This window comes from Budorcas taxicolor, chromosome 12, assembly GCF_023091745.1.
Source record: "Budorcas taxicolor isolate Tak-1 chromosome 12, Takin1.1, whole genome shotgun sequence".
Classification (NCBI taxonomy): Eukaryota; Metazoa; Chordata; class Mammalia; order Artiodactyla; family Bovidae; genus Budorcas; species Budorcas taxicolor.
In genome coordinates this window covers 28,719,910-28,732,623 of record NC_068921.1, presented here as the reverse complement: position 1 = coordinate 28,732,623, position 12,714 = coordinate 28,719,910, and the positions used below count along the sequence as shown (strand labels likewise).

Below are 12,714 nucleotides of genomic sequence, written 5' to 3'. Positions count from 1 at the left end.
CAAAGCAGTTCATCAATAAATAAATTTTAAAAACCCACACAGAACATGTAAAATACATGTTTTCAGAACTTCCTCTCTCCTTTATCAAATAAAGGGAGGAAGCGCAAGAAGATTCTGCTCTCATGGGGCCAGAAATGGCGGGGGAAAAAAAAGGTAAGGCTAAGGGAGCGAAAGCTCACCTGGAAGTTGGGCCTCCCAAGCGGCTGGCTGGAGTCTACCGGGGCCGGCTTGCTCTTCCTCTCCCGAGGGCTCGAGGAGTCTTCCTCCACCAGCTCCTCACGCGGCTGGAGTTCCTCGGGGGGATCCTCTTCCAACCTTGGTGGTGGTGCTGGTGGTGGCAGTGGCGGGGGCAGCTGGCCAGCCTCGGGAGGACCCGAGAGTTGCACCTGGCCCCAGTGGCCGGGCACCGGTGAAGAGACGCCCCAAGCAGACGCGGGTGCACTGTGGCCTGCGCTGGCCCAGGGGGAGAGGCTGTCCAGGGTGCGAGGCCCCAGAGAGCACTGCACAGACTTGCCCACCCGGAGGCTCACCTGCACACCCACATCTTTGGTGTTGGCCTTGCGCAGCCGCAGGCTCAGGCCGGGGTTCATATGGGAGAAAACGGCCATGAGCTGGGCTCTCTTGTAAGGGTCCATGCAGCAGTCGGAGGCACTGGAGGGCATCAGCAGCCTGGGCCTGGCCAGGAAAGTGGGGGGAACATTGGTTTGCCTCCAGTGCGGTTGTCTGTGCTCAGAGAGTCCAGACTGGCCCAAACGCAGCATGTTCCCATAGCCGGGAGACAAGCTGTAGGGAACACAGAAGACGCGCTCCATCCGACCACCTGGCACCCAGGCGCAGCGCAATATCCCGAGGCAGTTTGTTTCAGGCCTTGTTTTGTCTTCCACCTTCACCCGCCCCCTTTTTCTCCAGGTCACGTTGGTTCACGTTCTTCCGGAGCTTCTCCATTTATTTCAGATTCTGAGGAGTGCTGCTGCCTATTACCCAAATTGGAGGAGGGAAGGCGATATCCCTACATCAAGAGGCCTAATTGCCACCTGATCCCTAATTGGGCTCTCTGCCTCTCAATTCACGGCTCTTGAATCTTTTTTTTTCAAAGCTGTTTTTCATTTAACTTCTTATTCACACACATGCTTAAATTAGTAATTCTAATTTATTCCTATGCATGCATAGTCTTCAGTCATCCGACTCTTGGTGATCCTATGAACTGCAACTCACCAGGCCCCTCTGTCCATGGGATTCTCCAGGCAAGAATACTGGAGTGGGTTGCCGTGCCCTTCTTCCCAACCCATGGATCGAACCCAGATCCCCTGCATTGCAGTAGATTCTTTACCATTTGAGCTACCAGGGAAGCTCCAATTTATTCCTATACTGACTTACAATTTCAGAGACTGTGTTTTAAAAATAAAAAAGATTGAATACAAGCAGCAAAATTTGAGCTGCTGCACTATTAGAGTGAGCATAAAGAAGACAGTATTATGGCAGGATGCATAAATATAAAAAACCTGGTTCTGCAGCAGCAAGAAGCATAGTTATGGGGGTTGGCGGGACAGTGTATTTAGTGAAAAAACACATTTCAGAGGGTTGTATAACATGCCAACCGTTCTCATTAGTCCACTCTAGTGAGAATTCTCCCCAAAAGAGGAAAAGAAGCAAACTGTTCTTAGAGGTTAAACGCAGACTTAATCACAGGATACTTAAGTATCTTAAGTAAAAGACTTGAACTGAAACTTGCGCACTGCATGCTAAATCGCTTCAGTAGTGTTCCACTCTTTGCAACCCCATGGACAGTAGTACGCCAGGCTCCTCTGTCCACCTGGGCCTTGTTTACTAGACAACTTACTCAACTGGATGATTCAGTTTCCCCATTTGACAATACCAGAAAATTTATAAGATTATCATAAGGTTAAACATAATATTACTTATAAATCAACTGGATGATTCGGTTTCCCCATCTGACAATACTCAAAAATTTTTAAGATTATCGTAAGGTTAAAGGTGATATTACTTATAAAGCATAAAGAATAACTCACAGATGCTCATTAAGAGGTAGTTGTTATTGGCTAAAGATCACAGGCCTGGGTATCTGTGCTATTTAGACCTAGATGATCATAAGCTCTTGTATCTATGTGTATTGCAAAGCTGTCTACAGCCAAGGATAATGATCAAACTAAAATGACACCTCAGGTACCAAGTAAATGGCACCCTTTTTCGAATCCAAAGTTGCTTTCACTGTTCGTTGGTCAGGAGCCTTTGGATAGTAGCAAGGCCTATGAGCCACTATCACCTTCAGAATCCAGTTGAAAGCTTTCGAGATCCTACAGTAAACACCTGAATTAAGCCTTGTGCTAGCCATAGCCCATACTCTGAGTGAGACTGCTGTCTTCCAGAGCAGTTTCAAGAGCAAGTCAGGCACAAAACAGGTGCTTAGTATCCTAGGAGCGTCAAGGATACGTCAAGGATGCTACGGAAGCCTGCAGGAGGAAGTATTATCCAAAACTACAAGAGACTTGAGATAGGCTTAACAACTTTTCAAGCCGGGAGAGTCTCAGAGGTTTTTGAAATTCTGCTGCCCAACAGCAACACGCAGTCTATAACCAATGTACTCTGGCTTCAAATCTCAGCCCCTTCCACTCTATAGGGAGCTCTCCGTTGGGCAAGAAGTCATCCGCACCGACTGACCACTGTGGGGTTTTCTAACGTCTGCCCACTTTGGGCGACGCCCTCTTAATAGAGAACAAAGACTTCACAGACCGCAGGCCGCGTCGGGGGCGGGGGCGGCCATCCAAACGAGAGACGGAGCGGAGGAGGGGGAAGGCAGGGCGTATACATGGGGCGTGGTCCCTCCAAACAGCGCGGCTTGGTACTCTGAAGGCTCGGAAGAAGAGAACGAGCATCCCGGCTCTTTCTTTAGCGACTCCGGACTGGCACGAGGTTTAGCCCTGGCCACAAGCGGCAGCACTGACGGCGCGGCCAGAGTCCGATTCCGGTGGGCGTTTACGCTGCGTGCTGCGTCATGGCGTCATCGCGTGACATATCCCGAGAGCGGGGTTTTGGCGCGAGAATCTGAAACCCGGTGGGCGGAGGTGCGGCTGCTGAAGTTTGCTGTCTGGGGCGGTGGGTGTCCGCGAAGGAGCCTGAGCGATCCGGTTTCTTATCTGAGTACCTGTGCGTTGTGTCAGCCTCCTCTGGCCAAAAAAATAAACCAGCTTCACCTCTGAAGGCGGTTAGTGTTGGCAGGGGTGGAGAGTGGAGATGGGCAGCCTTCCGCGGTCTCAGGCAGCGGGGAGCGCCTCCGGTGCTCGGGTGGGAGCCGAGCCTCCTGCCCTCACTGGTCCTTTCCCGTTCCGCACCGACAGGGGGAAGGGATCAGGTCCTCGGCCGGAGGCTCCAGTCCCGCCCCTTCCCGGGGACTCCTTGGCCCAGCTTCGGGCGCCGCTCGGCCCACATGTCCCAGGCTGAAATTTCCTTCATTGGAATCACGATGAAGTTACTTTACCGGAATATTGCTGTTTTGGAAAATGTTTCATAGCCTGTGGCACATTGTATCTGCGTCATCGCTTAGTCGCCAGGTAGTTGCTGTGTTAACGAAAATTTACTGATTGGGAATTGTTTCCCGGTGTTTATCTAATAGCCCTCTGCTAACTGCGCAGCCACTGGCCACACGTGACTAGTTAATGAAGATTAAATAATAATTTAAAATTCTGTTCTTGAGCAGACTTGCCACAGTTGAGATGAGTCATGTGGCTAATGGCTGCTCTATTGGACTGCACAAATACAGAATACTTACTTGCCCGCGGTGAGTTCGATTCTTGTCTTAAACAATGTAGCTTCAGGCAGGTTTACCTCTTCCGGTTTTACCTCAGACTCACTTAGCAAGGACTGCGTACGTGTGAAGTGTGTTTTGGTGTTCTCTTTTGCAGACTCACCAAACTTTGAAGGAATAGTGTAGATAAAAATGCCGATTGGATGCAAAGAGAGGCCAACTTTTTTTGACATTTTTAAGACGCGATGCAACAAAGCAGGTATTAACAGTTTTTTATATGAATTGATCTTTTACATAGAGAAAAATGTTTTCAGAAAAATGTGTAATTATACATGCTTGTTGAAAAGAATCTAGTGCTTAACGTTTTTGTTTACACCAGAAACTGTGCTTTATGAAGTCATAAATCAGAAAAGTAATCATTTACAGTTAACCAAATGATCGGTGTAGAACCTGTGGTGGATAAAGAGGAAACTGGCCCCTTGATGAGTAGAACTGTTTTTAAAGCAGAGACTTTCTAGCAAGTTAGAAGCATTAGTAACATAATAGCAGAAGTTGTCAGTTCTCCTTACACTCGTAAAATGATTGAGGACTGAGAGCATGTTTACCTAGGTTACCATATTAGAAATTAAGAACTTTTAAAAACATTAAGTTAATAACAAAAATAAACTCATTGCATGTTAACATGAATAATATGTTTATGAAAAATAACTTCCAAGAAAAATGTGAGGAGTGACATTACTTTAAAATTTTGCAGTTCTCTTTACTATCTGGCTCAATAGAAGATAGCTGGATTCTCATGCTCATTCTCAAAGAATTGCATTTAATTCTTTACAATATGTTGTTTGATAGAAGTATATGAAGAAAACCATACCTTACACAGAAAATGTAGTTAGAAAAAGGAGTGTTTTTAACTGTTTTCACTTTATTGTGGGTAGTTTTCTTTGGTATTATACCAAACTTAAGTGGGAGTTTCTTAAAAGTTGCAATGTGGAATCTGAAACCATGTAATGAATTTTTTGTACTCTTTTTACATTAAATTCAATTAGTCTTTCTTGCTCCTGAATAAATCTTTTACCCATGTTGTGACATCATCCATGGTTTGATTATTTGAAAAATACTGATGTTCTGAATTACACAAATATACCAAATATTGACACATTCCATTAGACATTATTAAAAAATCACATTGGTTACTTCACTGATCTCATCAGAAAAGTCTTTTCAGGTTGGGAAGATGTCAAGCTCACAGAGAACCAAGTTCTAATTCTCATTTGAAAACTCACATTTTATCTTTGGCAGCAAACTGTTGTTTTCCCTGCAGTAACAGGACATTTCAAGAAAATGTCCACCAAATACCCTACTCAGAATAACTTAGTCATTCTTTCTAGCAAAAATGGCTTTCCATGAAAAGTGCTAATTCAACTCACAACTCATCACATGAGTGCTTTTTCCAAATAACTATTGTACTTCAGTATGCAAAAATGGTTTTATGTGTGCTCTCCATTTTGTCACTAAGGACACTTTAAGTTAAACTTGCTTTTTTGATTTTTTGTAACAAGTTCATGGTGATGAAAAATATAGTAACTCCTAGTACAGTTTGTGGCCACTGCCATGATTCTGGCAAAGCTGTCACCAATTTTACCCACCACTGCTGTAAATGTCAACATTGGGAAAAAGGCAAATGATGTCTAATATGAAAACAGTTTTGACCTTACAGACCCCTTGAAAGGGTCTTGGGGAACCTCCCCCCAAGTGGTCCACAGGCCACATTTTGAGAACCACTACTTTAAGTATAGAACATAAGAGAAATTTTGTTCTCTAACAGAATCTATTCCGCTTGATTTGTGAGTCTATTATGTCTTGTGTACCTATAGACTTGTCACAGCCATTTATGTAGTATTGTATCTGTGGGTTGCATTCTTACTGTGGATGATTTTTATTTCTGAATCTTGAATATAAAAGAAAACTTTAAGAAGCTAATATAGCTAATAATCTTGTAAAAAATTTCTGTTCTACCTTACTACAGATTCATAAAAGAACAGACTAATGAACTTGTTGAACTCATTATTGACTAAATAAGTATTAATACGTCTTTCTTACACAAACGTTACTGACCAGGGAAACTTCAGTATTTACTTGTATAACAAATCCCTGGTGTTAGCTTCTGCAAAAATCCTCGTTAATAATATGTTAATTAGTATGTCTTAAATGTAATTCACCAGAGAAGGCAATGGCAACCCACTCCAGTACTCTTGCCTGGAAAATCCCATGGACGGAGGAGCCTGATAGGCTGTAGTCCGTGGGGTTGCTAGGAGTCGGAGACACTAAGCGACTTCACTCTCACTTTCACTTTCATGCATTGGAGAAGGAAATGGCAACCCACTCCAGTGTTCTTGCCTGGAGAATCCCAGGGAGGAGGGAGCCTGGTGGGCTTCCGTCTCTGGGGTTGCACAGAGTCAGACATGACTGAAGCAACTTAGCAGCAGCAGCAAATGTAATTCACAGTCAAAATCTCAAGCACCCTTTTCTGTATCATAATCTTCAGTGGCTCATGGGTTTTATTGTGTCACGATTTTTATTTTCCTTACAGATTTAGGACCAGTAAGCCTTAATTGGTTTGAAGAACTTTCTTCAGAAGCTCCACCCTGTAATTCTGAACTTTCAGAAGAATTAGAATATAAAATCAGCAGTTATGAAACAAACCCATTTAAAACACCACAAAGGAAACCTTATCATCAGTTGGCTTCAACTCCTGTAATATTCAAAGAGCAAAGTCTAACTCTGCCACTGTACCAATCTCCTTTAAAGGAATTACATAAATTCAGATCGGATTCAGGTAAGTAATGTGATGTAGTTGACTCGGAAAATATGACCAGTAATGCAGACAAACTTGTGCTAAAAATCCCAACTCTGTTGTTAACTATATCAGGTTGGTCAGATCGATCTCTCTGGCCACTTTCCTCACCTGAAAAGTGGAAATGATTAAAATACTACCTAGGTTTAGATTAAATAAAATAATGTAGGTCCTTGATAAATGTTCCTTTTTGTCCTTCCTTTGATTAATATATCCTGCCCACTGAGACTTGATAAATTATATATCTTTCCTATATAGAAAAACCTAGGGCTTGTTTTGATGTTGAACTAAACTATTTTTGCAGGCCGTCAAAGAGGACAGAGGTGTTTTTTTTTTTTTTTTAACAATAGCTATAATGTCTTTTGATTTGGTAGCACTTTCTCTGGCCTGCATGCCAGGTGTTTACAGCTTATAAGAAGATTATATATTTATCACTTGCTTAAGTAACATACTCTTTCTTTGGAGTAGTACTCTAGTAAGAGGAGCTAACAGTATACAAATTTTGTACAGTTTAAGGTTGAATGTGGTACATGTCAGAAGAAAAGTACAAAAAGTACAATGAGAATTAAGAAAGAAAGCATAAATAGTATTGAGGGCAGTTAAGGGAATAATTCAACTGAATTAAACCTTGCAGAATGAGTGAGATTCAGAAATTGGAAGATGGAGTAGAGTGGGCATGTTCTAGGCATAGGAAGAACATGAGGAAGAATATGTAGTTTGTGAAGTTAATATCAAGTAATTCAGACTGGAGTGTTGTATGTTTGAAAAGGACTAGTAAATAACCTGAGGCTTTAAAAAAAAAAAAAAGCAGATCGGTGGCAGACATTGAATGCTAGGCTAAAGAAATTAAATTTATTTGATAAGTTGTTGAACAGAGAAAACAAATGTAAATTTAATCATGCTACTTCCTGCTTCAAACCTATGATTACCCTCTTTTGCCCTTATGATAAAATCCAGACTCTTTAATATGATCTACAAGGTCCTTTATAATTTGTTCTCATTAATGCTTGCCTCATCTTGCCATGATTGCCTTTTTACACACTCTCAGTTTACCATTCAGTGATACTGAATTTTGTTTTCTGGAACTACAGGGAGGCCTGGCGTGCTGCAATTCATGGGGTCGCAAAGAGTCGGATACTACTGAGCGACTGAACTGAACTGATGCTCTGTGGCTCTTTACATATTGTTACCACTGCCTAGTACTTACTTTTTAAGCTTTTGCCTCATCTTTCAGATCTTGACTCATCTCTCTAGGAAGTATACTTCCTAGCTTCTAAGAAGTAGTCTCTGTTTCACTTACTTAGCTTCTAGTGAAGGAATCTTACTTAAGCAATTGTCCTATGATAAGTGCTATGAAAGAGGAAACTCATGGTATTAGGAAGCGCACACATGAAAGGGAGTGTAGGTAATGGGCAAAGATTTTCTTATATGTTATTGCATACCTAATGGCATACATAGTAGGTGTTCAGTAAGTATTTGTAGAATAAATGAATATCTTGTTTAGAAAGCCTAAAGATTTGGCAGCTGTCTTTGGAGATGTGCTTTTCAAAATGTGATGCCTGGACCATTAGACTCTCCTGAAATGCTGATTGAAAAAAACAATTCCAAGCACTTATCTGAATCTGTTCAATTAAAATCTCTGGAAATAGAGGTTATGATGGTACATTTTAAACTAATTGGTGACTCATAGAAGACAAGACTGCAGGCATTGAGATTAATTCAGTTCAGTTACTCAGTCATGTCCAACTCTTTGCAACCCCATGAATCGCAGCACGCCAGGCCTCCCTGTCCATCACCAACTCCTGGAGTTCACTCAAACTCATGTCCATTGAGTCGGTGATGCCATCCGGCCATTTCATCCTCTGTCGTCCCCTTCTCCTCCTGTCCCCAGTCCCTTCCAGCATCACAGTCTTTTCCAATGAGTCAACTCTTCGCATGAGGTGGCCAAAGTATTAGAGTTTCAGCTTCAGCATCACTCCTTCCAATGAACACCCAGGACTGATATCAATTAGCAGGCATATATATAATGTTCCAGGTGATAGGAGGCAAGTGCCTGAGTTAGAATAATGGTCATGAAAGTGGATATGGAAGGTAGAAATAGGGGACCCTGCATTAACCTTAATACGGGGAATTCACAAGAAAGGATCAAATCATAGGTCCAGGGCATGACTGAGAACATAGTGGTGACATTCGTAGAAATTGTAAGCTCTGGGGGAAAAGCTGGTTTGAGAGGGAAGAGGTTTGAAAGGATTGAAAAAAAGGTCGGTTTGGACTGCAATTTTAGATAGTACTGGGATGTGAAGGTGGCGATGTCCTGAGAACTTTTGGGGAATATAAGTCTGAAGCTAAAGAATACAGGTGGGAGAGAAAGCTATAGGAATCAACTCTGTTTGAAAAGTGAAAAAGTCATCACATCTGGTAAGAAAATTGATCATGATGAGGGCTAGGATAGAGCCTTAGGGAACGTGAAACAAATGAAATGTGGAAATCATCCATTTGAGAAAGGGAATCATCCATTCAGCAAACATCCTGTGCTTACTTTGTGCCTAGTAGCTTGCTTGGCATTAAGGATACAAACATGAATAAGATGGCCTTTGACCTCTGGACCTCAGTCCTGTATAGGAGAAAATACACAAATATGCTGGTTGGTGTATGTTATAATAGGAGCATGTACAAAGCACTGTGTTGTGGGCATAGCAAAGGAAACAGCCACCTGTCTTAGTATCATCAGGAAAAGCTCTGTAAAATGACATATACTGAATTAACTGAACCTTGAAAGACATACCTAGAGTTGGTGGTTTATTTTCTAATTGTAATATGCTGGGATTGGTCTTTCTATAACCAGGGAAGGATAGGAATGAATTAATAAGGCTGCTGTGGACTCACAGCAGAAGCATTAACTTTTTTAAGCTTATAGTACATTAATAATTCTGTTGACCAGTCTTAAGACCTTTTGCTTTTAAGTTTACTTTAAATTCAGTATTGAAATGTAAGACTTAAGCTATTTTTCACCTACTTAGTTCACTTCTAATATCTAAAATGTATATTTTTAATTATCCATTAAATTCCATGAGGAAGTTTGCTATTTCTTCTTCTTATAAGTCTTTCCTTTTGCATGAAATCACATGAGTTTATTTTAACCATCATTTTGCTTATATATGAGATCCTCAAGTTATTTGGAATATATTAGGATGTGAACTTTGTTTTGTCCAGTTCTTTTTTTTTTTTGCTTTTTATTTCTCACAGTTTCTATTCTTTTGTGTTTTCTTTTTATTGCTGACCCAGTATTGATACCTTTTGTTAAATAAAATTCTGTGTTTACATTAGGGTTCATTTTTTTGTATAGTTCTTTGAACTTTGGCAAATGTATAATGTCATATACTCACCATTACAATATATACAGAATAGTTTCACTACCCTGAAAATCCCCTGTGTTCTACCTATGCACCCTTCCTTGCACCTAGACCCCTGGAAACCACTGATCTTGAACTGTATTCAAAGTGTTTTATGCATTTATATACATAAATGTTGAATGGAGTCAGACATTCTTTGAGACATCACTTTTGGGAAAGGAATTCACTTCAGACTGAATTCCCCATATATTCTCCTTCCAGTATAGATGAGACTTGTTTTTAAATACTTCTACAGAATAAAAATTCACAATCCAGAACATATACATCCTCACTGCATTATTGTATGTTTCAGGAAAGGATATTGCCAACAGTAAACACAAAAGTTGTTGCAGGGTGAAGGCTAAAATCAATCAAGCAAATGATGTTATCAGCCCACCTCCAAATTCCTCTCTTAGTGAAAGGTATGATGAAGTGACTGTATTAAAATAAAGGAAACATTTTCCTATATATGATATATTTTTTATCGAGATGAATCTAATCATCATTGTAATATCTTACCTTAGAGCCTGGTAGAGGATCTTCTATTTTAAAATAATTTCCTTTTAGAAAAATCCTTGAATACAATAATTTTTACATTAGAAACATTTACTCTGTTTTTCTTATAACATTTAATTCAGTGTTTTTCTGTGTATCTGTGGAATTTTTATGTAACAAAAATAAATGATGAAAAGCAATGCCTTTGAAATATCCAGTTTAAAATAATTTGTATACTCTGAATCTGTGCAGAGAGTTTGATTCACTTTATATTATTTTTAAATTCAAAATATACATTCCTAGCACCTAAAATTTGTGACTACTTTATACATTACTTTCAATGGGGATTTTAAACATAACTTAGTGGTTACTTAATTCTTCATGAGATATTTCCTTTTTTAAAAAGTAATCTAAGAATATTACAAACTAGTATAATTCTAATTGATATGACTGGGATTCCTTTTTTAAAATAAGATTAGTATTTTGGGTTTTTTTGCTATTTTCATTCTCTTTGAATAACTGAGGGATTTGTTTTGTTTCCTTTTAGTCCTGTTGTTCTGCGATGTACACATGTAACACCACAAAGAGAAAAGTCCGGTATGATTAAAAACAAGGCCTTTTATTTTTCATATACTGTTAATTCTAATAAATATAAAACTTAGTAGTTTTGTCTCTTGTTTTATCCCCAGTGGTATGTGGAAGTTTATTTCATACACCAAAGCTCATAAAGGTAAATAGTTTATTTTTACTGTATAATACTGTGTAGTAATTAAGAATTTGACAATGCTATTGTAATTTTGCCCTAAGTCTTACAGTTATGTACCTACTGACTCACGTAGGCATTCGATAAGTGATACATGAAAAAAAATAAGTGAATAGAAAAGTTCTCAAGCATCTGTTCACTTCTGTGAAATAAACGATTTTCCTTATTTCAGGGTCAGACACCGAAACGTATTTCTGAAAGTTTAGGAGCTGAGGTGGATCCTGATATGTCTTGGTCAAGTTCTTTGGCCACACCACCAACACTTAGTTCTACTGTGCTCATAGGTAATACCCGTGAATGTATATTATATAAGACAGTGTTGATAAATTGTCACCTATAATGTTTCTGTTAAAAAGTTATATGAAAAGATAATTAGTAACCAGATTAGAGAATCTATCTTCATTAGATATGTTACTATTTCAGAATAATTTTATTCTATGTAGTGTTGATTGAGATAAATCTCAAGTGAATCAAATAGTATTTTGCCATGCTTAGTCACTCAGTTGTGTCCAACTCTTTGAAACGCCAGGGACTGTAGTCCACCAGACACCTCCATCCATGGGGATTCTCCAGGCAAGAATACTAGAGTGGTTTGCCATGTTCCCAACCCAGGAATCGAACCCAGGTCTCCTGCCTTGCAGGTGGATTCTTTTCCATCTGAGCTACCAGGGAAGCAAATAGTGTTTTAGAGGCATCAAATTAATTTATATACAAACCAGGATTTTTTTTACTTTAGCAAAACTATCATTACATTTTGATTCCTCTTTAGTTGGGCATTTAACTGTCTTCTTTTCTTGCTTAGATGAAATAATATAGGTTAAAGCATGTTGAAAAGTAAGAAGTATTTAATATGATATACCTTTCAACTGTATTATCTAAATATACTAAAATCTACAAGCTTTAGCTTTTAAATCATGATTTCACAACTTAATCTGATTCTCTAAGCCTTTGTGGACAGTATTATCTTCAAGTTAGAATCATCAAACTATAGTTTCTTACCAGCTTATCAGTGGTAGTAAGGAAATGTGAATATAACTTATCCACTGTGTTGACTGACCTCTCTAATTACTATACTTGGATTAATTCATTTTGCTTTAAAAGTGTTATTTAACCCAACAATGCATGTTTCTTTTGAGGTCTAACTGAAAAATACAGAAGTTTTACATTAATTTTAGTGTATGATGTATAATACAGTATAGGTAAATTGAACTGTTTTTTTAATTTACAGTCCAAGATGAGGAAGCATCTGCAGCTGTGTTTCCTAGTGATACTACTACTGTAAGTAAATATGACAAAGTGATTAAACTGTTGTGGTTGCTTTGAATGCCTTGAGAAATTACTTATCTTGAATTTTTCATTCTTTATGATTTTATAAGCCTTTAGGAAAGTCTCTAAACCTGTTTCTATATGTGATTTTCTTTGACTTCCTATGAAAATCTACTGTCTC

General features: G+C 39.4%; 2 protein-coding genes across 2 annotated transcripts in view; one reads left to right on the top strand and one right to left on the bottom strand.

Moving 5' to 3' along the window:
* Positions 1 to 812, bottom strand: part of ZAR1L (zygote arrest 1 like) — a 58,486-nt gene extending 57,674 nt beyond the window's left edge. The window contains exon 1 of the mRNA XM_052649909.1: positions 180 to 812. Coding sequence (XP_052505869.1) covers positions 180 to 812 — 633 coding nt within the window. The remainder of the gene's footprint in view (positions 1 to 179) is intronic.
* A 3,143-nt stretch (positions 813 to 3,955) lies between these two features.
* BRCA2 (BRCA2 DNA repair associated) overlaps positions 3,956 to 12,714 on the top strand; it is a 52,333-nt gene continuing 43,574 nt past the window's right edge. Inside the window, exons 1-7 of the mRNA XM_052650132.1 lie at positions 3,956 to 4,022; positions 6,354 to 6,599; positions 10,323 to 10,431; positions 11,052 to 11,101; positions 11,194 to 11,234; positions 11,440 to 11,551; positions 12,496 to 12,545. Coding sequence (XP_052506092.1) covers positions 3,956 to 4,022; positions 6,354 to 6,599; positions 10,323 to 10,431; positions 11,052 to 11,101; positions 11,194 to 11,234; positions 11,440 to 11,551; positions 12,496 to 12,545 — 675 coding nt within the window. The remainder of the gene's footprint in view (positions 4,023 to 6,353; positions 6,600 to 10,322; positions 10,432 to 11,051; positions 11,102 to 11,193; positions 11,235 to 11,439; positions 11,552 to 12,495; positions 12,546 to 12,714) is intronic.